The 24,350-nt window shown below is 32.4% G+C and overlaps 4 protein-coding genes across 4 annotated transcripts; 3 read left to right on the top strand and 1 right to left on the bottom strand.

Moving 5' to 3' along the window:
- Positions 1 to 1,763: 1,763 nt before the first annotated feature.
- On the bottom strand, positions 1,764 to 6,809 carry LOAG_04372 (hypothetical protein; the record flags this gene model as incomplete). The annotated part of the gene is made up of 10 exons (XM_003139909.2): positions 6,652 to 6,809; positions 5,815 to 5,960; positions 5,553 to 5,715; positions 5,014 to 5,095; positions 4,289 to 4,444; positions 3,167 to 3,321; positions 2,581 to 2,911; positions 2,214 to 2,395; positions 2,022 to 2,117; positions 1,764 to 1,868 (listed from the first exon to the last, which is right to left on the bottom strand). The coding sequence occupies exons 1-10, from the start codon at positions 6,763 to 6,765 to the stop codon at positions 1,764 to 1,766; spliced, it is 1,530 nt and encodes a 509-aa protein (XP_003139957.1). The 5' UTR covers positions 6,766 to 6,809.
- A 1,677-nt stretch (positions 6,810 to 8,486) lies between these two features.
- On the top strand, positions 8,487 to 10,563 carry LOAG_18316 (hypothetical protein; the record flags this gene model as incomplete). The annotated part of the gene is made up of 5 exons (XM_020450978.1): positions 8,487 to 8,697; positions 9,122 to 9,177; positions 9,491 to 9,588; positions 9,812 to 10,028; positions 10,414 to 10,563. 5 exons carry the CDS (start codon positions 8,487 to 8,489, stop codon positions 10,561 to 10,563), a joined length of 732 nt encoding a protein of 243 aa, XP_020305285.1.
- Positions 10,564 to 10,906: 343 nt separating this feature from the next.
- On the top strand, positions 10,907 to 18,725 carry LOAG_18315 (zinc finger protein). The gene is made up of 20 exons (XM_020450977.1): positions 10,907 to 10,998; positions 11,367 to 11,503; positions 11,841 to 11,985; positions 12,239 to 12,288; positions 12,597 to 12,833; positions 12,938 to 13,015; positions 13,197 to 13,464; positions 13,802 to 13,941; positions 14,283 to 14,429; positions 14,661 to 14,775; positions 14,841 to 14,980; positions 15,476 to 15,535; positions 16,017 to 16,095; positions 16,295 to 16,520; positions 16,626 to 16,830; positions 16,950 to 17,038; positions 17,247 to 17,426; positions 17,694 to 17,894; positions 18,005 to 18,084; positions 18,268 to 18,725. Exons 1-18 carry the CDS (start codon positions 10,974 to 10,976, stop codon positions 17,704 to 17,706), a joined length of 2,334 nt encoding a protein of 777 aa, XP_020305284.1. The 5' UTR covers positions 10,907 to 10,973; the 3' UTR covers positions 17,707 to 17,894; positions 18,005 to 18,084; positions 18,268 to 18,725.
- A 525-nt stretch (positions 18,726 to 19,250) lies between these two features.
- LOAG_04370 (hypothetical protein) lies at positions 19,251 to 22,238 on the top strand (the record flags this gene model as incomplete). Its single annotated transcript, XM_003139907.1, has 6 exons — positions 19,251 to 19,316; positions 19,402 to 19,552; positions 20,190 to 20,356; positions 20,764 to 20,901; positions 21,369 to 21,552; positions 22,012 to 22,238. 6 exons carry the CDS (start codon positions 19,251 to 19,253, stop codon positions 22,236 to 22,238), a joined length of 933 nt encoding a protein of 310 aa, XP_003139955.1.
- Positions 22,239 to 24,350: the final 2,112 nt, after the last annotated feature.

The following is a 24,350-nucleotide window of genomic DNA, read 5'->3' as shown; positions in this document are numbered from 1 at the left end:
ATATATATATATATATATAGTAGTAGTAGTATATATATATATATATATATATATATATATATATATATATATATATATATATATATATATATATGTAGCTAATAGCTTGGACCTAATTGCGCCGGTTGCAAATTTGAAATGAATATTTATGACTGACAAAATGAAACATGAATCATCCAAACAATGAATGAATGAATGAATGTATAAATGCTTGCTTATATGTGCATATGTTTATACGCATGACAGATAGATCAAAATATCATCTCAATGTAACAAATATTCCAAGCAGGAAAAAAGGTAAAATAAGATAGAAAGAAAGAAAAAGAATAAACGATACATTCTATTGCTCGTTTAAAATAAGCATTTGTACAGATTATGTAAACAAACTGTTTAAATCAAGTAGGACCAAAATGAAAGAATTCAGATCTGTGGAGCAGTTAAAACTTATGATAATAGAGGAGATGATATGAAAAAGATTCCTTCAAATACCCATTATTATCTTACGCAGAATTTTCTTCAAATTTGTTCAAAATTTACACTATTTGTTTTTGATATATAATTTTTGAAAATGTATCATTTTCTCCTTCTCAATCTTTTTTTTCCATCCCAATCTTCTATTTCTTATTCCAAATTCCTTTTAAACTTCAAATTTGCACAATATTTCCTAAATTTATGATCTCTTCGTACAGCAGCAAAATTACCATTTTCCCCTACATAATAAAAAAGTAAAAGATAACTCAAATTCCAATTTTCCCGCGAACTAAAGTATCTCTATTTTAATTTTACTAATTATCTGCAACAATTTCAACTTTGTTTTTAGCCAAACTTATCCCAATAATTGATTAGCTAGTGAACTAAGAACTGATCTCAATTACTCGCAAAAACTGCGAAGATTTAGTTATCCTCATCGACAAAATTAATTTGACACTAAAATTCGAGGACAATCGTTTTTTCATAGATAAGCTTGGAAATGAGTCGAAGGGGCTGCCAGATCTACTGCATAGTAATACAACTTTATAGGAAACATGTATGAAGATAGTTTTGCTGTCAAGAATGCTCTACTCAAACAATGAATCATGCTTCTATTGGAGAGACACTCTTTCGAAACAGCACAAAACACTTATGATTTAATTCAAGTTTTACCATCAATGAGATGTTTACCGAAAATGTTTCTTCCTACCATCTCAAAAAAGTAGTATGAAAAAAATATTATATATATGATTCTTTCTAACTGAAGGAAAAATAAATTTGGAGCACCAATATGCCAATACACCGCAATGTTTTTTGCAAATCTTCTAAGGAAAAAAGAAAAAAACAAAAAGGAAAATAAAGTACCAGATAAATTAAAATAATTTTTATAATTTTTCTAAATCCTTCAAAAAAGGGTGATTACCATAATTTTTTTTTGTTTACTTTTTTTAACAAATTGAGAATTAAAAATGCATATAAGTTTTTTATAGTGATTGAGAACTAAAAGTGACAATGATTTCGAAGTTCCGAAAAATGAAACTTCAAATTAAAAAAAGGTACACAACAAAAAGATACTTTCAAAAACAGCAGGATGGAAACCGTAATGTGGTCAAATGAGACCAATGGTCAGTGCGTGAGGGTAGGCACTCAATTTTTATCCAATTCACCTCATTAAATATTTGAACCGTTTAAGAAACTAACGAAACTTTTTTATTTCCCCTCTTTCTTCCTTTTGTTTCGGATGGTCTGATAAAAATCCCAAGATTCAAATTTATAATTTCGTTCCGAATAAGTCAGATATAAAAGAAGTAAAGCAAGCAGAACACTGACCTCCTCAATCCTGGAATTATTTCCAACCTATTATTGCTTCCATTAACCAGATGCATCTTCTCGACATCCTAAAATTAAGTACGTTGCACATTCAGGCACTCAAGTAATTCAAAATTTCTAAAGTGAGAAACGCAATTTGTTTTCCAAATTTCTAATTACGATAATTTCGCAGATTTATTAAATTTTTTGGGAATTAAAATTCAAAATCTTCATAAACTGACCCAAGCACTTAGATAACGGAACATGTGGCTGTGACCAATACCGATTATATTCCCATCACGAAGAGCTACAGTTTGAGAAATACGTTGACCATCAACCTGCAAGTTCTCGTTTTAACGCATAATCCAAACTTCGTTGAAACTTAGTTTTAACGCAAACCGTCTCTTTTAAACAGAATGTATTAAAGGATGAACCTCAATATAAGCATTTGGATCAGATGGTGTGACCGTTACAACACCGTCCTGATAATTGATTACGGCATGTCGAGGTCTGATATATTGACCATCTAGAAATAAGCCCATCGAGCGATCTGAACCTATACCCATCACACCAAATGGAAGATGTATTGGCTTCATTCCTGGGATTTCTTTACAATCTAAACTATTATCGAAATAGTGCCATAAACTGATTAGTGTGAAACTGAATTAGGACTTCAAAAAATTTTGTCCGTCGAAATCTGTAATTTTTTTCAAATAATGGAGGCGGCAAAAGATAAAATCATGAGTAAAACAGTGAAAGATGAAAATGTCATTTTAGAATTGATAACAATTTAGAGCTTACCTAAAGTTATTGGCAAAAGACATGGTTTGGCAGCAAACAGATTTTGCAAGCGGAAAACTTGAGAGGTTCCTATACAGAGTTTTTGCGGATCAGCGTAACTGACACCAAGTGCTGCAGTTGATGATACTGATGAATGACGTGCATGCTTTTGTATTTCAGATAACCGCTGTTTCACAACGAAAAATATTTCCTCTGATGGATCCGGTATACGATTTGCTAGGCTAATCAACGGGAACTCATTATAATCCATAATTCGTTCACGTCGACTAATATTCAAGAATCGTAAATCGCTTAACGAACGAGAAAGCTTTGTAGAAACCGGTATTACCATCTGCAAATGTTGGATCATTTTTCTAGTGCTGTAATAATCAACACTTTATATCAATATCAATTTTATAATTAGCTTTACTGGAACGAAAATAAAATTTAAACAACTAATTGGGTCACTAAACACTGGCTTGCATCACTAACAGTGAAAATTGATAAAGCAATGGACAGTTACTACTAAAAGTCAATAACGTTAAGAGGTTACAGATGACTTCACAGTATTTTGTGTTATATAAACAAAGAATATTTCAAAGGCTACCTCAACTAAAATGTATTCTTCCACATTTTTGTTGACACCGTATTTTTCTAGTACCTCCTTCAAAATTCTACTTGTAGTGTCCCGTACTGATACAAGAAGTGTGACGTACGGTCGACTTGGTTCTAATTCATAACCGTAAATCTTTAAACTACCACCTGAAACATAGAATGGAATACCTTTAAAGTTTTCTTAATTTAATTATTTCAACCTTTAAGATTTTTTTAATCAGATTTGCCTTTTTTTTTCAATTTTTTTCCCTAAACTTTTGTGGGGAAAGAAATCCTGTCATAATGTATAAATTAATAAATTATCCTGCCCAGATCTCATGGAAACTTCAAGCAAAATCAAAAAGCCTGGTCAAAGTAATATAGTCGTTAGGCATCCAGAAATTCCTAGAATATCTGGAATCAGTATCTAACCGACAGGTGGGCTACTCAACTACCAAAGAATGCGAAGTAATGCTGGACGTGGGATACCGTCGTGAGATTGTAGGACTGACCATTTAACGATGCGTCACGCATAACGCAACGCCGGTAATGTGTCCACAAACATCATTATCATATAGCACGCACAAAACCACCAATTAGCACTTTCAATCGCGAATTAGCTTCTCGAAGTGGTGCGAAGAATCGAACCTTAAATGGGTTCGTCGCCATCTAAGCAACCACCCATTACACCAACTATTAGTTCAAGGGCGACTCACCTTCCCAATCAAAATAGCTATACACGCAGAAAATACCAAAAGGATCAAATTCTTTTTTTTTAAATTTTCAGAATTTCCTGAAACTTAAAAGTTTCAAATAGTACTTTAAGGACAATATTTTTATTGTCAACTTCTTAGGATAAGATATTCCCGAATTTTCCTACCAGTTAAGAATAAATCTATATAATTCCCAATTCTTGTTTACAAAATTATTTGAATATTACGCCAACTGCTCCATCCGTCTTAACATTCTTTTTTAGTCTTTTTTTTTCTTTTGATTTTAAAAGTAATAAAAAAGTACAACCCCTTTTTGCAATAAATACCAAAGTAACGCGCAGCATTATGATAAATCGCTACTAATTCTTTGATTTCTTTGTCACGAAAAAAAAAAAGTTAAATTGCGATGCTTCTACTGTTACCTTGACCCAAATCTTTTAATTTTGCCGCAATCTTTTTTTCGCGTCGTTTCTTCATCACAAATTCTGGATTCGAAATTGTTCGCGTAAATGTGGTTGGTGGCAATGCTTTATATAATTCTTCAGAGGCACGTAACTTCGGTTCTTGTTGTTCAACTGCTAAAACTTTTTTTCATAATTGAAGATCATTTTTGTCAGCCTTATTTTGCTTGCATCAATTCCATGTTTTCCCTCTTCTCTCGTTCAGTACGCTATCCGATATCATGAAATAATTGTTCTTTCGTCAATTCCCTGCTGTTTCTATTTCTATATACATCACCAAGTAAAAAAAATTTTAGCCTTAGAACATATATCGCCAAGCACTGAAATGTTAGGTAAAGTTTGGCATACAAATTTCATCATTCTTCATCACCACCAAAAACAGAATAACCGGTCAGTAAACATATATCCGCTTTCAACAATTACGCAATCCGACTGTCGGAAACGCTGGCATATTTGTTCTCAGACAGTCGAAATGCTGGCATATTTGTTCTCAAACTTAAAATATTAATTGCATGTTAAAGTATTCCCAGCCAAATTACATGCTGATCAGATCGTTGATAAACGGTCATCTTTTATACTTTGAAAAGAAAACTTTTAATATTGGTGAAAAAAAAGTAAATTCCGGAAGTAATTTTAGTTCTAACATAAAATTATGTAATGTGGGATGAAATTAATAAAACGGAAACCTTTTTGATGCTTTTTTTTCAGTTCTTTTTCCTCCTTCTTCGAAAACCTTTTTTGATTGCCACTCAAACCACCTATGGTACCCTAAAATAATTCTTCCTCCAAAAAATTATGAAACAACCCTGAAAATATGCAGATCCTTCCGTCTCTCCTATAAACGTCATTCGCATACGAAATTATGACTTAAGAATGTATTTAGATAACGATAAATATGCAGCTTTTGCAAGATTTCATGCTACCATACTAATTTGATCCATTTACAGTTCATGAATCATCTCCAAGATTTCGCCTTTTTCAATTGTTTACGACGGTTTTGCTTTGCTCGGCGCTAATGCTTGGGCAGTAATTTTGCAATTCGAGACAGTCAAGTAACTCAAGATTAAATCATCCATCTAATGTTTTTTAATAGCTCCTCGTAATTCCGAATCAGTTCAAAACTCGAACCATAAAATCGAATTTCAGGATTAAAATCGATTTGTCCAAACTGCTGATTGTTACTCCATCATTACTTTTAACAGAATCTTAAAACCAAATTTTATACCTTGACAGAAGTGGTATTAGGATGTGCCCTCAACAGAAACCGACCTTCGCGATCATCTTTATGCCAATTCAGCTGTACAAGTAATGGTTTCTCACTGGGTGCTAGACATCGCTCATCGCCATTTTCATGAACTTCCCACAATGTATATTCTGGATCACTGAGCCTGAAAATTAACTCACCTTTTAGACTAGTATCAAGTTTTCAGACTAAAAAATATACTGATGTGACTATTTCCATAGCAGAAGAGCATCTGTGAACTTACATTTTAAGATCAGGATGAAACTTCTCGACCAATGCACTGACAACTGCTCGGGTTGTTGCTGTACTGGAAACACGGATACATTTCGTCAATACTTTGTCTTTAGATTCTTGAAAATAGAATCGCATCACACCATGAATTTCAAGATCCTGAAACCTCACCAAAAACAGTCCATCACTCGTACAAATGAATAGAAGTAGTGGAAACTAAGTATAAAGTCATTTTATGAATACAGTTATTCTCTTATCCACTTATCACCCCCAACAATTGGATATCTTTTAATATGTCTGAAAATAAAAACACAGTACTGGCCATATGGAACAGAAAGAGTACCAAAATATGGATTATGAATAAGGGAGCCTTTTATTATTTTGAAATAAGAATTGTGACAAAAAAAATATGGAAAGCCCATTATAACTGCTACGATTCACTTTTTAATTAAGCATCAATTTGTCATTAAAGAATTAAATTATCGTAATAGTAGTCGAATAAAAAGTCACGAAATTAAATTTCCTGCCAAAGAGATTTAAAAGACTGAAAAACTTTTAATTCTACCGTCTCCTCGAATAACAGAGTGAAATTACGGCCATTTAATGAACCTGTTGGCTATAATCTTTTTTTCCTAACTTCGCTAAATTAGCATTTTATTTGTACCAACTGTTAACCTGATGTAGTAATTCCAAGCACAAATGTCATAACAAGGGAATTTAAACTTGAACACATCTGTAGGGTAGCTTAAGCAGAACAATCGGTTGGTTACATATTTTCCAAATCGATATTTTCTTTAATAATCTAATCCACAAAAAATTGTAGTGTTCGTAAAAATTCGAATCCAAATACCTCTGTCGGATAGCTTAGGTTGAATAAATCAAGCCGATTCTCATTCCATTGATCGACCAGCTGCCAGAGTTGCTCTCGCTCGCTTTGTCTAGTTAGCTGTAGCCTGCTTAGCATGGTCGGGTTATCCAGAATATGCTCCTTCTTCCCTGAAACTGAAATATTTTCCAAGAATTAATTTTTATTATATTCAGGAAACGTACAACCTTATCCAACTTCGCTCGTTCAGTATGACGCTGGACAAACCCTTGAGAATAAAAAGAGGTTACGAAGCATTTGAAAGGAAAAAGTCGACCTTAAACTGGGAATGGACTGAAAATAAAAACTTAAATTGAAACTTGAAATCCAAAAAATAAAAATTAATTTAGGCTACGTCTTGTTTCTGGGTTTTCCAGGACAAAACTAAAAAAAGGATTCAAATTTATTCGAAATGCAAATTTGATCCTGCAGCAAAAATCAACTGAAAATGGGAAATATTCAGCAAAAATCAACTGAAAATGGGAAATATTAAGTATATTGATAACTTTCAGTCAATTCCAAATAAATAATAATAATGGTCGCGCCAAAATACTCATTGAAGAAGTTAAAAATAGTCGCAATACCATACTTGAAATATCATCTTTAATAAAAAAGAAAAAATTATTTCTCAAGTAAAAAAAGGACAGAAAATAACAGTGTCTTGAGTGTCTGATATCATCCTGCTAAATACTGCATTTAAAATACCAACGATAAAAAAAAGTGGAAAAGAAAACAGTGAGTGAAATCACCCGGTTAAATATGAAAGTAAACAATAGCGAAACGACTGCTGATCCATCCAAAATTGCCTAAGAAATATCACCAACTTGATGTCAGCAACAAAGTGAAGTCAGAAAGGTCACAATATTCCAGTGGTCACATGTAAAGGTCACCCATTCAATGTCAACAACCCTCAGATCACCACTGAACTGCTTCATTCATAATCATTTTTCGCCCTCCCCCTCCCTCCGCCCAATATAAACCCACGAATCAAGAAACGAAAGACCGAAATGACCTTCACCTTTCATGCCGATCTTATCTGACTTCATCTTTCACTGTGCCGTGCGTGGTCCGTTAAAATAGGACTGGAACTATAGCTTACGGAAATGAATCAGAGGATTGTTTTCTAGATTTTTGATTCTTCCACTCACTGCTCTATCAGATTTTAGCATTTTCCTATAATCTCTGACAATTCTTATCAGTCTTTATCTTCTCTCTCTCTTCAAGCCATTCATTGTGCTTTAAACTATATTGCTATTATTGCTCGAAATTATAACAATTACAGTGTTTGCTGTACTCTTTACTTACTCCAAATCCTTATATCATCTAACATCCCCTCAATCTATACTTCCGGCTTAGCTACTGTACTCTTTATCCCCTCACAATTTCTAATTTTAATTTTTATTCTTCGAAATTGAAAAGTGCAGAGTTTGTAGAGTAAAAAATTTTGACCACTCCAAATTCAATCTCCAGTTCAAATTCTGATTGATCGTTGCTTCTTTTTTTTTCTGCTGCAATTTGCTGTAATGAATGCTTTTTCCAGAAGGCAAGCTAATGCACGATCAATGTAATTAATCACACTATCATCAGGAAATGGACGACTTGCAATAGCCTGGAATTAACCTGGTTATTTTCTTTATCTGTCTTGGTAATTATGTAAGTAATTTCCGGCAAATTTAAAACTATTTTGATAATTCTGGACAGAAATATTACGCTTATACGTTACTTTCTTCTATCCTTAAATAACGATACGGAATTATAAAATTGACTTACATTTCAGATGAAAAATTTTATGGTTTGAAAAAGCGGTGCAACGCAACGAAATGACAACTGATAACGATTGCGAAAAAATTCGTTATGTGATAATTGACGAAAATTTGGAAAATGGTGAAAGATCCGATAGCTACTCATTTACAGTGTCTGGATCGACAGTATATCATCAAAATATATTATCACCGCAACACCATCATCGTCATCTTCAACAACAGCAACAAGAACAACAAATGCTTAGATACGATTGTGCCCTTCAAAATGGTTACTTGCTTGTTTGCTTCTCCTAAGTCTTAACACCGTTATTCTTGAAAAAGACTAGACTTTCATTTTATAAACCATCCGTAACGGTATACTTTTAAGAGCACTTTTAACTAGTGGGATAAATTAAATTGAGATTAAAGAGAGCGGTTGGAAATTATTAGGTTCTGTTTGGGAGAATTAAAACCTAGTTATGTTCGTCTGACCACTAATAGTGGATGATTTGCAATCTTCATAGTTGCACTGCCCTGAATATTACACTTAATTGCTCATCCAAGTTAGTTGAGTCGTTCTATTTCGGATGTGACAATGAAATTTCTTAGTTATTAAACGCATTTTCGTATTTTACTTATTTGCTCATTTGAATAGCATTTGAACTGTTTGTTTAATTAAATTTAATTGTTAAAATAAATATATTTTATTCAAGAGTCATCAACCTCAACATGGGTGGATAATTCATACAGTATGCCGGTTTCAAATAATGTAAGTTTAGGAACAAGCTTAAGTTTATTTATACTTATCATTAGTTTTTACAACAGTGCAGTGCTCCTCTAAATGTCCAGAAATGTTTTCTGGAAAGATCGGATCGATTCAGTCACATTTTAAAATTAGTTCGGTAAATACTGGAATTTTCGATGAATTCCTTTAAGTTAGTGAAAACTGCCATTAATTTGTGTATAGCGATTCCATCCTCTGATTCATTTGATTAAAAATAACTGTAACCAAGTTATTGCGTTTTCAACCAGATTATCCCTGTTAATATTTGTTTTTCTAAATAAATTATGACTGCTTACAGACACACTATTTGGCAAGATGTAGCGTTTGTGATGCTCTGTTTGATTTGGCGGAATATTTGAACCATACCAAAAATTGTAGACTAGAAAAGTCCTACAAGTATGTTTACTTTAAAGAAGTAAATAAGTAAATAAGGTTTTTAAAGAAGTAAATAAGTTATTTACTTCTTTAAAATTCATTTTTCAGCAGATTCTTTTTGGTCAACGTATTGAAAAATAATGGAACATGTCTCGTTAAAACCCCGATATAATTTCCAAAAATTAATATTAGTAATAAATAAATTAAACAATTGGTTTAGTTCAACACAAATTGTTAATTATAGATGTGACATATGTGGTAAAGAATATAATAAGGAGCATAATTTAAAGCTGCACCATCTTGGTCAACACGATAAGGCTGTGGTTGAAAATGAGAAGTACATATGTTCATTCTGTCCAAAGAAGTATGCTCGATTAGCCGCTTATTATGCACACCTTCAAATCCACGGCTTGAACGATTCTCTTATATGTACATTTTGTAAAGAAGAATTTGATTTTCAGGTTCATTATCAATTTAATTCATGCAAGACAGTCTTTCGTTTGAAAAGTTTCAATTTGGTTGCCTCATTTGAGTTGAATGTGGCCAACGATTGACTAGAGTTGCGAAACAAATATATATGTACATATAGCTGCATATCGATTCAATAGGCCAAAAGGCTTAAAATACCGAAAAGTTGATTTTAGTAGTTGAAAGTTGATTACGATGACTTGTATAATTAGTTTAACAAACTGGCACCTCACTCTTTCATTATTTGGTATGCTGGTATTACACGAGGCCCGTACTTGATACCAAACAATCCCAGATCCTAGTGATGATAACTGAGTCTTTACATTCGTGTAACAACACAAGAAGCCTTTCGTTTTTGTTTAATTTTTATTATTTTAGGTACTTTTAAACAAACACTTGCGCTTACAACATTGCTATCCTCGCTTGGAAGATATCACTACTGTTGAAATATGCAAGAAATGTGGGATTGCTATTTTCAACAAAGAAGCAATGGATGAACACAAACAAATCCATCGGAAAATAAAGTAATTTTTATTGGTTTTGATCGTTTTTGAAAGAAGATTTGGGAGTACAGCAAGTTATTTTATTAAGGAATATTGAGAAGAAAATGTTTGATAATTCGACAAATTCTTAAACGGATAATTTTAGTATATAGTGGAGGAATAGATCCTGAAGTCGAAAAGATATATCCAAAGCATGCGTTAAACTTTCAACACTATCGGAAGCTATTATTAGAGTTTTTGGCTTTAGCTGGATGTCGCCGTTTAGCCTGAAAACTATTTTGATAGGGTAAAGTAAAGCTTATTAGTACAGCGAATTTTATCAATAGTTTTCAGTAAGACAATGAAAAGAAATAAACGGAAACGTGAACCAGATCCTGGTGATAGAGCTCATAAATGTGAAGCATGTAACAAAACTTTTAAAAAAAATTTGAATTGATGCGGCATTATGTTGTCCATACAAGTGAGCTGTTTTGATTTCATTTAACCTTCTAAGCTTAGTTTCAATTTTTTTTTTGAATTTCTAAAATTTATCAAAGTTTACCTTAGAATTTGCTCCATAAAACTCTCGGATCATGAAAATCATTGTCACAGAACATGGCTTGAATATTATGGAACATTTCCTTCTGTGATCTTCAAGTATGTCATGGATGTTATCCTTGGTTCATGATTGCACTGAAGTAATCTCATCAATAATATCATGATACAGAGATGAGGAAAGCACTCTCCCAGATTTGAACTGAATTATGTTGAGAGGAGCTGAAGACGTGACATTTTAATTGTAACTTATATTCATAAATTATGTGTTATATGTAATTCCACATTTATCAGAAGAACGTCGTTTTGTATGTGAAATTTGCGGAAAACGATTCTCCCAAAAAGCTTCTCTGGGACAGCACACACTAACTCATAACTCATCCACTGCCCAAAGTCATAAATGTTCACTTTGTGATGCAACCTTCTCACAAGTAAGTCTTTTTTCTTCTTTTTTTTCAAAGAACTATCAGATATTTCTTTAAGCGAAGAGTAATGCAGTTAAGAAGCGTTTTTCAGTTATCCATTCCCAGGACCGATTAGAAACGAAATTGATTCTTAGTTTAATTCGAAGTGATTTCCCATCTCTTCAATATTTTCTTTCACTGGGCGTTTTAATATTTTTTAACAAGTTCCCAGAATTATATATTTGTATCTAAGAAGAAGCTTCTAAGCTGGTAAATTATTTAAGCCGTTCAATTTAAACATTTATAATTCCGGAAATATTCTAAAAATTATCCGGTTTTTAGATGAAAATTCGATCCTTTGCAGGCTGGAAATTTACGTCGGCATGTGAAGCTTCTACATCCTCCAGATGCTACATCGCGTGCAGTTTTTCGATGTCTCAAATGTACTTGTGTATTTAGTTCGTTGCAACCACTACAAGTACATGCTCGAAAACGGCATCCAGAACAAGGTTTGGTAAATTTATTCAAATTTATCTGAATTTCATTCATTATGTATTATGTATATCTGAATTTCATTCATTCATTATGGCTTTTGGTAAATTTATTCAAATTTATCTGAATTATTCGAATATTTTGAATTGAAAAGCAATTTTTCTCGTCCTGCCAAAGCCATATCTACATAGCTTTTATACTCTTTAATTTCTCCCACTTTCTTAGCTTTCTGTGTTCCAAGTTTCCAATTAAGGTTTCCTTTTTTTTCAGTAACTTTGAAAAATTCTATCATTATGGAAGAAGGAACTACTGACCTACAGGTATCTTGTAGAATTTTTGTAAATTATAATTTGTATCAAAAGGTTGATGATTGATTGCATCTTTTTCTAAAAAAAGAAAAAACTGCTGAGGTTCTATCGCTATTCAAGCTTTTTTACTTGAATGTTTTCTAGTTTTTCTTTCTCTTTCATCAGTATTTGTTATTAATTCTTCAATTATAATTTTAAGTACCCCTCAAGGTTGATCTTGTTCTATAAAGTATGAATTACAAATAGTTCTGGAGTTGCAGTTCAGAACGTTGTTATGAACGCAATATTTGTTGAATAATTTAAGAAAAAAAATTTTTTAGAAACAAAACAAAAGACGTAGGTTTTGTTGCTGTATGTGTGGAAAAGCTTTCGGCAAAACATCTGATTTGGTGCGACATTATCGAATACATAGTGGTGAACGGCCATTTTCATGTAATCGATGTGGCCGAGATTTTAACTTGAAGTCTTCATTAAAGTTGCATATGGATAGTCACGTCCGCGCTGACCATCCCGATAATTACTACACATGTGCGCGATGTCCTGTTTGCATGAAGCAGGTAGATATGCTGTTTAATTTGCAAGTTTTCCAAGAAATTTTGGATTTGTTGGAAATAAAAATACTGAGCAAAATGAAATGAAAAAAAGAAAATGTGATTTTTAGTTAGCATCGGCACCATCGTTACGCCGTCACCTCAAAATCCATGAAAGACCATTGGAACATTGTGGAGTGTGTTCGCAAGTAAATTTATTTCTATTTGTTTGATATCTAATTTCCATCTACAATGATGTACCACTGTGATAAGGCTTGTTAAGATATCTAATTACGTCAATTGCTCATCTGTCATAGAGCTATCCTATCATCAATTATCCCACGAATTGCGGCCAATTTGGATAAAGTATGATAGATTTCGCATTTTTAGATTTTCCTGAGCAAAAAAGCATTGGAGCAGCATCAGATAGCTTGTTTGACAGCAAATGCTGAAGTTGGTTCGTCTGGAAGTTTATTGGAACTTTTGCCACCTACTGATGATACCACTGTAAATACTGAGCCGGAACGGAGACCATACAAATGTCGTACCTGTACGGCATCATTTTCAACGCTTCGCTGTTTGAAGGAGCATATTAATCGACACACGGGCATAAAACCACACATATGCCGATTATGTTACAAGTCATTTTATTCCTTAGGTACGTAACTTCATAAAATAACGTCCAACCGTACTTTCTAGGCGAAGGTTAATTCTGCAAGATTATTTCAAATCACAAAAATATGCAATCTTACTCTACAGTGTATGTATCCATTATGGTTTCCATTTGTCGAGCGCGATCGAAATTTGTCTTGTATGAATGCATGCATCGCCAATATATTAGCTTAGGGCTAGTGAAACTGTAGCGACTTCAATATTTGATTGTGCAAATATGAAGACCTCGTAGTGACATCCTTCAATATGTTTATATCTACATGCTTATCTCTCTGTTCGAAAGTTATTTCAAAATCAAAACCAAAGTTAGTGTTTTTTTTTAGCCCAGTTAAAATGTCACAGCGAGATACATACTAACAAGCGGCCATTCAAGTGTTTGATGTGTGATCAAACATTCAGGCGGCATTCTCAATTAAAAGCACATACAAGCAAACACCCACGACCCAATAGCTTGATGAATTTTGTAAGTTGTACCACCACTTTTGACACGTGACTTAATCAAAGTCGATCATCGACACTGACCTTCTTTGATTACTGACGATTTAGTTTGAGTTGTTTTTGATTTCGAAACTATTTGGTAGATTAGGTTTTTCTATCTCCCTGCATCACAGAAAATATTGAACATTACACTACGTCAAACTAACTAATTGGCTCCAAATGTAATTAACCAAGCTGAGCAGTCCTTGAAAAGTCTTTGATATCTTTTCATGGTGAATATTAAATTGTCCTGTTTATTAGATAACAGGAATTAAAATAAATATTTTAGGTCGCTTTCATTTTTTGCTGTCAATCCAATTATTTCAGGAATCTCTTTCATGGTCACCCGATAATTTATTCAGTAAAAGTGTACAAGATGATAATGCTCACTTTAGTGAAAACGATCTTACCAACTTTGATTTTTCGTCTTTGGACGCTGATTCGAAACAGTTGAATATTGATAGTTCAGTTGAGGTAATCAACAAATAATTTCGTTCATTTCTAGGTTTGTTACTTAGCTGACTGGTATCACGTTAGATGAAAACTATCTAATTCAGGAGTTCTGTCAAGCTCACCCAGCATATAAGATATATATTCTGATAATAACAGCGAAGACTAACCATTCAAAATTGAATGATGAACAGAGAAGGAGATATAGGATCTTCAAATTTTTTTTTCTTTTTTTTTAATAATTGGCCTTTTCAGACGTCGTATTTGAATAGCTGTTTATTATCACAAGACCGCGACCTAATAAATGGTTTGGAAGTTGAAAAATCTCAAGAAACTCGTTGCCCTGTGTGCTTTTTTAGTTTCAGTTCAGGTATATATATCGAATCTACTGTTCTATTTTTCCATAAAAGTATGGGAAATCGTGGCGATTTGCAGATACTACGTTATCAACTCATTTGTACAATATGACTTCCGATCCGCTACACAGTCTTCCTATCCTAGCATGTAATCATTGTTCAAAAACCTTTTCCGGATGTGTTGGCCTCGCTGATCATTTGCAAGCATCCCATCGTCCTGTAGGTTTTTCGTATTTCAAAGTATGTAGCATTTTTTTGAAAATTGTCTTTTTGCAAAAACTGGTAACATCGAGCAAACAATTAAGGTCTCGTCGTCTATTAACCAATTAAGAAATGAAGCAATTGAAACCACTGATAGCTTAAAAATAGACTTTGATTATATGACCGATATCGTTTGCTTTTTATCCAACTTGCAGTTGTTTACTGCTCCTTAGTAGGCTTCGGAAGCATTGAATGATTAGTCAAGTTGTTTTAAATTTTCTCAAACTTGAGCTCATGTACATTGAGAATATGAATTATGGCGGGGAAGGCTAAACCCTTTGTCTATAAAATAGGTATCGATATTTGTCCAATTTGAAAAGATTTGGTGACGAAAATTTTATGCTTTGCTAAATTGATTTTTTTCCCGTATGCATTTGGGAACAGGGAAGAGAAAAGAAATCCCTAATTAGTTTCATTAAAGTTAACATTTTCTAAAAACAGCATTATTTGTAGAATCAGCATGAAGAACGAAGTTTCGCCTGTGATGCAAATTTCTTGTTGAAGCAAGACCATGTTTGTTTGTTTCGCGTTTTATTAATAATGAGTTTCTTTTTCACTTCCTTACTACAATTATTAGTCAGCTCATCATTAATTTTTTTTTTTTGCCAAAATTACCGCCAGTATGATCAAAGTTTGTGTAGTCCTGCTTAATAATGCGTTTTTGAAAATATTGTAGAGTAATCTTAATATTGAAATAGTGGTTGTGGACGATTCTACAATTTTTGCATGCATTAGGCGAATCAAAACGGTGTGACAAAAATTAAGAGCGGTAGGCCTACCATGTATTATGCCGAAAAAGTGCCTTTACTATATAGCACCTAGTGCTTTTTATCCTGTCTTCTGTTGCCATTTACTGATTTGAGATTAAAGCGATATGCGCCATCTAAGGAAGATGAGAAGATGGAGAAAAGTGTCAGCTATATTCATGGCGATCAAACAAGTTTAGATGAATTCGTAGCTGCCGTGAATTACTGTACTTGTAATTTTTTTTCAGCGATCGCATGTATGTGATGTATGTGATCGACGATTCAAAAAACCATCAGATCTGGTGCGACATAAGAGAATTCACACAGGTAATTTCGGTCATTCATTTTCTTGAAATGAAATATATAGAAAAGTAATTACATTTTTTTGGCGAAGTTTTACAAAGTTTGGTGGTGATTATTGTTGTTAATACCTTCTCCAGAACTTTTAGTGATACATGTGGTATATTTTTTCTTTTTATAAGTTGACTGAATTTCAGAAAAAGTTTTTATCCAAAATTTTTTTCAGGTGAGAAACCCTTTTCATGTGGGATATGTGAACGATCTTTCCGCGTTAAATCAACTTTATATCAACACTTGAAAATACACGAAGATTTGGGTAATGCTCGTGAAATGTGTACGCTGTGTAAGCGATGCTACTGTTCGTTATCAGCTTTACGGCAGCATTTATATTTAGCTCATGCGGAAGAGAAATCTTTCAAATGTACGGATGAAACATGCAGCGAACGATTCAAGTAAGCTCATTGCGGTTATTGCTTTTGAAGCACACGTAAAAATTTTATTTTAAATTTCTCCACTTTTACTGTTATCTATAAAAGAACTCAATGCTTAGATTATAGGACTGCTCGTAGCCGTGACGCACACGTGAGACAATTCCATTCATACGTAGCTGTTGATGGTATTGATGGTGTTGATGGTGTTCCGTCTTCGCTTAGCTCCAATGAGCAATTTCAGGCAACTGCGTTACAGCTGGCACCTGATCCCAAAAATGCGGGTTTTGTGCAACCTTCGTTTAATTCTGCTTTTTCACATGTTGTAAACAAGGTTTGTGAAGTAAAAAATTTTTTTAAAATTTGTTTAAGGTTAAAATATTTCCAAAGTAATTAGTGGGATTACTTTGATACGATTGATCGATTTTCGATTCGGTCGATTCTTTTTTTTAGGACACCAACAATACGACAACGCACCTTGTGTTGAGACTGCAGCCACATCTGAATCCGCAAACTGTTGAAGTGACAGTTAATGAAATTTCGTAAGCTATCAGTTGTATGAATATTTCTTACCCATTGAGCTCTTCGCAAATTTCATTATGTTTACTGTATTCAAGAATCTATCAAGAAATTAAAAAAAGTGCTCGCAAATATGATAAGGTCTGTCAATGTGTTGATTTTAAACTATTAACATCAAATTAGATTTTTAAATCTGACAAATCACATCGTTTTTATATGTTACAGTTGCAGTGTCAGCGATGTTAATGAAATAAATAATTGCGGTGCGATTGTGATTCCGATGCAGATGCTGCGCTCTTTATCACCGGAAGGTGTAATGCTTCGAATTGCGGTTTCATATCCATTCTTGAATGCTGGTTCATTCATGATTGTCGACTCACGGCGCTTGTTTTCTTTTTTATCAAAAAAGGAGTAAGTTATTTTCTGAAATTTAGTTTTAAAATTCAAATTTGATATGAAACAGTCAACGTCCTATCGACGAGTGGATATTAAACAGAGTAGCTTAAAGTTGATAGTGTAAAGGCTTTGATTAGAAAGTCTGAATATAGCGTAATTAATTGGCCGTGGGCCACTTAAGCGGGCAATATTTCGGTTTCTTAATCATCGATCACTTATCTGAATGGTTAGATGATGTTATAGTTAGTCAACCAATTTTCTTCATTGACACATTCATTACAGACGAATACTATAGTGGTACCAGTGAATGCATCCGTTGAACTTACCAATTTACCATTAAGTGTGTACACAACTGCCCAAGATTTTGACTCTTTGGCACAACCACCGACATTCATCTCGAACTGTGTTATTTGTGATGAAAGTTTCTCTAGTCAGGAAGAAAGTGATGCACATTTCGGTAGTGAAGATCATGAAACAGCACAAGTAATTTCTACACATTATATCATGAAATAATATCAGACTGCGGCAGTTTTACTACCAAGAAAAAATGATAATTTACGATCGAATGACTTTATCTTCTTACCCTATTACAGTTTTTCTCGCTCCCACAATTAACGCGGCATTTGGATGGCGCAACAGCAACAGTAAATAACGATCATTTTCAGCCGTTCATGTGAGCATCTTTTGTGCGGATTGAATTTTACCTGAATATTAGCCCTAATTATAAATAATGAAGTTGGTGTCAGTATTTGCTTTAGTTATTATTTCTAAATAATATTTTGTTGTAAATAATGTTCTTTGAGGATTTCAACAAATGACTGTTTTTGGTTTGATCGCTAATCTGTTGAATTTTCAGGACAAGAATGGAAGTGTGTAAGCTTTGCTTGGAGCAATTCCAAGACCGAGAATGCTTACTGGCACATGTACGTCGGGAGCATGAACGAGACAGTATTGATTTGCTTGATCGCAATGATTTGTTAACTTGGCGTCGCACTTAAATTAATTAGAAGGAATTTTTTGTTGTCCATGTTTTTTTTCGATTTCATATCATTTTTTTCATTGTTCTGTATTTGCTTATATATTGTTCTATAATTACATTTCACTGAATAGATCGAACTATGTATGCATGTTCAAAAACTCGAATTCGTAACAATTGGAATGTTGTTTTCTTGGTGAACAGAAAATCTAGCATCATTACTTTGATTTTATCATTTGATACACATATGTGATGTGGATCTTATAACATTCTATGCAAATTGTACATTTTCCTAAAGATTTCAGATAATTTTCTACACTTTTGATTTGCTGTTCCACTAAAGCTTTCAATAAATAATTTATTTTGAAATGTTCTTTGTTCATATACTGTTAGTGTGTGTGTTTAACCATCATTCCATTTTATTAAGCAATATACTGTTATTTTTCAAGTTTTAAGCCCATTTTTACTTTGCAACATGAACTATGAAATAAGGGAGCAAATAAAAGCACTAGGAGTGTGATACAGTAGTATGTCAATCAATACCACACGATATATTTAAATAAACTTTCAACATATCCCTAACGAGTATTCATTGTATAACAGTTATGGGATGTTAATAATACGGTAGTCAGCTTTCTTACAGATATGTTACTGATCGCAGTTCTGAATATTTGCAGGATGAATTCGGACGTCGGTCACGCAAGAATGAATTTTGTTCGATTTAAAAATTGCATTGTATCAAATACATCATTGTGGAAATATTGCGAATTTCATTCAAACCACTATATAAATCTTGTTTTTATGGTATGGATGCTTCAGAAAATATATGTTTTAAGAAATTTTTAATCCTTAAATTGTCTAGAATGTCACATATTGGTCAAATCTACCAGTACGAGCCATTGAGGAATCAAGTGATGGGACAAAGTAATGTATGGTAGTGATAATTATCGTAAAGTTTTTTTTTTTCTTTTTCAAATTGACACGAAAGTTACGTGAATTCGTGATACATTTCAGAAGGATTTCGAAAAGCTACCGCTTGTGGGTTTTTCGATTTGTTCCGGCATGGAAATAATTAAGCAAAAATTGCATCCTAGTAATACGGTAGCTTTTAAGAGTTGGAATTCACCGGAAATGCCATTATGGGCTAGGAATCGTGTGAAAACAGGTATATACTTACAAAGCAATTTTTTATTTTTGAGAGTTTCTGTATTTTTGCAAAATATTTAAAAATTTTGACTTAGTTAAATTTGTCACTAAAAGTTTCAGAGTCGAAAAAAGTAAAAATGAGAAAATGTGGACTTGGAAAGTTTTCATCTATTTAATTTTCTGCAAAAACTCCTAATTTATTGCTTGTTTTTTAAAAAAAAAAAATGTCGAAATTTAACGTCACTTATAATCTCTATAGTAAAGCTTAAATCTCCTTGTTATTCATTTGATTTGGTTTGTTATGAAGTATTTATAGGGAATAGCAAGGTGAAAGTGTAGTAAGATGAAATTTTGGAAAGTTTACGAATATTTTTTGCGATATTGTACTTGCATTAAACAATGCAGAGGAATCCAATAGAACTGAATGTGAGATAATAACTTCACGTGATTTTGTTGAGAAAGAAGCGATCAACCAATTGTAATAAAACTTTCACTTAATTCATTTACATATGAATTTGTAAAATACCAATTTGTTGTTCAATGTTTTTCGTCGCCCTAATCAATGTTCCACTTTTCTTCATGATTTTTTTAAAATATTATAATTACATATGCCTCTATTGATTTGTATTTTTCTATGATGGGAATTTTTACTTCAGATGATTATCTACGAATGCTTTTACGATTTGAGAAGAAACGCTTGGGCGTCTGTTTTCGTCTCAATTCATTTCCACCATCATGTTATGTTTATTTCGATTATCCTCCCAATCACCCAGTGGAAGAGTTATATTTAGCATTGATAAACTCTGAAATGTTTAATGAACAGGTAGAAATTAAATTACTTCTATCAATTGAATTTCAAAGAACATCTTTTTTAAACTCATTATTGTTTAAATCAGTGATTTCCTAGCTTCAAAGTTATGTTTGTAATTTGGGTTCTTTCTTCAAAATTTATTTAAGGCGGTGAAAAAAACAGCTAATATTTTGAGTTTTAATGAATCAAAAATCATATAAAAAATTTCAAGTAATTACAGCATACTTTTAACTGAAAAAAAAGACTTTTCAAATGTTTCTTTAAATTAGAGGTTGTCTTTAGAAGTATTGTCTGAATATTGTTATTGTTGATCATTCAGGATAGTTGCTCAAGTCATTTCGTATGAATATGAGCATAAGGTTATTGTTAAGATGCGTTTCTTTGCATATTTTTATTACTTATTCTGTTTTATTTGGTAGGGCATACCTTTTATTGCAATGCCAAATCCTACCGAAATTTTTGTATGGACGGCGCAAAAGATGCAGAAGGCTATCAACAAAGAAGAACGAGAAGCTATTAAGCCATTGATTCAAAATACGACGTCTAAATCCAACAAGGTATTTCATTTCTTTTAATATTTCGTAATTTCACACGACATATTTTGAGATTTTTTGAGAAACGTTCATTTGTTGAGGGTTTTTTGACAAAAATATCAAATTTTAATTGTTTAGTATTTTAACGTGTTACATTTTACACAATTTTTCAACTTCTTCGATATCTAATATAACTTCATTATAGTGTGAAATCGGAAATAGTTGTACAATGTCATAACGCTCCTTTTACATTCTTGAGAAAACGCTGTTGTGTTAAACATCAAGGTTGATTAGATGATATGATATGATCAGCAAAGGGATCTTATATTTGATATAAATATAGTATTTTGATGGTTGACATTGTGGGAATTTTTTTCATTCTTGTTTATTGATTCTCACTGTCAGAAAAAAAAAAATTCTCTGATAATAATACTTATAAGTTGGCCTGTTTCTATCCTTTCCTGAACCTTATCTGTTTCTGTGCATTATAGGCTAGAACTACTGTACCGATGTGTACATTTTGCTGGGAACGACCTATCGATACACTTTTAATGCCATGCAATCATGCAGTATGTTGTAAAATTTGTAAGGATAACTACATAAGTTATGAACGAAAACGGAATAAAGCAAAGAATTTATCAATGGATGTTGTATGCCCAATTTGTCGGGAAAAAAGTACTTTTTTTGTTTATTTCATCGAAAGCATAAGTCATAGAAAATACTTTTAGTTTTTAAGTTCGAAAATGTTTAAATTTATAAATTATGTTTACGTTAGTAAAATTTGTTCTGCTGTGGAAAATGATAACAGCAAAATGATCATGAAATAAAAGAAACTATTAACAGAATAAATCACATGAATGAGATAGCTATAGAAAGTCGCAGATTTTTAAATTCTTCATTATCACCTTTTTGTTCGACAAAACATTAAATGTTTCTTTTTTGCTCATTATCAAAAAGATATTTCCATATATGGTTATATTAGGTTTTTTTTTCGATTAATTACTCCCTTGCTTAGTCATTCGATATTTGAATTAGCTTAATTACTTAACGTAAACTGATCAGATTCAAATTGTTGTTATAAACTTACCGGAGATTTGAAAAGTTTAACGATAAAGAAATATTTTCCTTTTTCAGTTGAAGGTGTTGCACAAATCTGGTTTCCCAAAATCTGTCGCTGTTTGCTTTGTAAAAATGACTGTAATAAGTTGTCAGCAGTTGCTGGTGGTAAAAATGGTTGTGGATGTGTTATTGGATGTTATGAGAAAGCCCGGAAATTATGCGAAGACGGTGGTTCATGCCCGCATTGTCAGAAAGAGCTTATCGATGTGTTGCAAATTTTCATTCAAGATGATCGAGATTAATGATGAATCAAAGAATTCCGTTATTTTGTAATTCAAAAATACTATGATTTCAAGATTATCAAATCTATCATCGGAAATTTGTTGTTTAAATGATTAGGAAAAACTTGCATAGATTTTTACATGTTGACTTGAAAAGGATGCAGTGTTAAATTATTAATTGCAATGGGAAAAATGGAGGATATTGAGAAGTATCTCAAAAGACTGCTTAGTAAAACTATAATTAAAGTGAAAGTTGAAGTTCTCGTGAATGTATGTTCAGGGTAATAAAGTGGTAAAAGATCAATTGGCACTTTTTTTTCTCTCAGAAATGTTCCAGTTTAATGACGAAATATTTCATGGTAAAAGTTTTTTGTGTACTATTAAACTATATTCTATTAAACTTTTGTCAACGAAGAAGAACGAGAAGCTTTTAAGCCGTTAATTTAAACGCAACGTCTAAATCCAACAAAGTATTTCATTTATCTTTTAATATTCCATAATTTCACAAGACAATTTTTGAGGTTTTTTTGAGAAACGCTTATTTCATGAGGGTTTTTTTTTTGTTCAAAAATATGAATCCCAATTTTTTGTTACTTGTCTGTATCTAAAAGTTTTACGAATTCCAAGGAAATATTAATGATCTCTCGCATATAATTACTGAACAATGAATTAAGGAAAATCTGTTATTCATATCCAAACATTGATTGTATAATATAAGGAAGAAACGTCGACAAAAGTGATCGTTCTTCATCCTTTCCGTTTAATTTTAATTTGAATGAAAATCTTTTAATTTCAAATTTTCACTTAGAAGGAAAAATTCAATATGAGATTTGATAGAATGCTATCAGAATTACTCTTTGGATATTTATCCTTTAAATCTTTCGTTGAATTTTACTATTGCAAAATTTCGAAATCAATTTTTTCAATTTCACGTCAATTGGAATATTGTTTTTGATTTGAAGAAAAATTTCCATCCTCATTTATATAAGTCAATTTTTCTTTATAACTTTTTCCTTTTTGGAATTTTCTTTATGGATATTTTGGAATACTTTCAGGTAAAGCATCGGTGGTCTTATATGTTTATCCCTCATCCATCATTACTTTTACTTTCGAACCTTTTTTTATCCTGCGATATAATTAATTGTCAACGATTTCTTGTCTTTCCTAGCAACTAATGAATTTCATATTCAGTATTATCTCGGATAAGCATTTCGTTTGCACAGCTCACTAAATATTTTCATTCAGGATTTCGGGGAACTGGAAGTGTTGCGCACTGCGACTGCTATCGGTACTATTATTGTTGTTAATTATCATTATTATTATTATTATTACTACTGTTTATTATTACTGTCATTATTACTATAATTATTATCACTGGTATTTTGTTATCACTATCATAATTATAATGATAATCATTGTTATTGTTGTTGTTGGTGTTATCGTGTCCACTCAATTCTTACAGTGGTAACAATAACAGTAATATAGTATAAGTACGATTAATTATCATTATCATTATCAGAGTTACGGCATAAAGTTTCGTCAAGTCTGTAATTTAGGTTGACATTCTTAGAATTTATTGTCCATAAATTGTATTGATTGCTTACTGCACTGTACATATATATGTATGCCTATGTCTGTGCATGTGATTCATTTCAGGCTTCAAATTCTGGCTAAGTTTTGGTTCCGGATTCATGAATGAATCAAGTTTTATTCAATCAAGTGAATGGGGAGAGAAAGAGGGGGGAGAGAGAGAGAGAGAGAATGGACAAGGAAAGAATTAAATAAAAAGGGAAGGAAAAAGTGTGAAATGCAAATTAAAGAACAAACATTCAAGCATTGCCTTATATTTCTTCCTCTTATCATATCATGATAATAACAATTGCAAAAAAAAGGGAAATAATCAGACATACTATATCCATTATGAAATTAATTACAGAATAAAACATTAACAAAAAAAGTTAGGATAAAAAACATAGGAAAATTATAGGAACAGCCACAACATTGATTCCATGATATGTCTCCAAAAAAAAAAAAGATGGAAAAGAAATGTATATAATTAGAATAGGAAAAGAACGAAAGTAATATGATGGAACAATGAAATCCTTCCCAAAATAATTGCAAAAGAAATTAAAT

The sequence above is a fragment of the Loa loa genome (assembly GCF_000183805.2).
Source record: "Loa loa unplaced genomic scaffold supercont3.260, whole genome shotgun sequence".
NCBI classification, from domain to species: Eukaryota; Metazoa; Nematoda; class Chromadorea; order Rhabditida; family Onchocercidae; genus Loa; species Loa loa.
The sequence above is the reverse complement of the archived record's forward strand: the minus strand, read 5'-3'. Positions and strand labels throughout refer to the sequence as shown.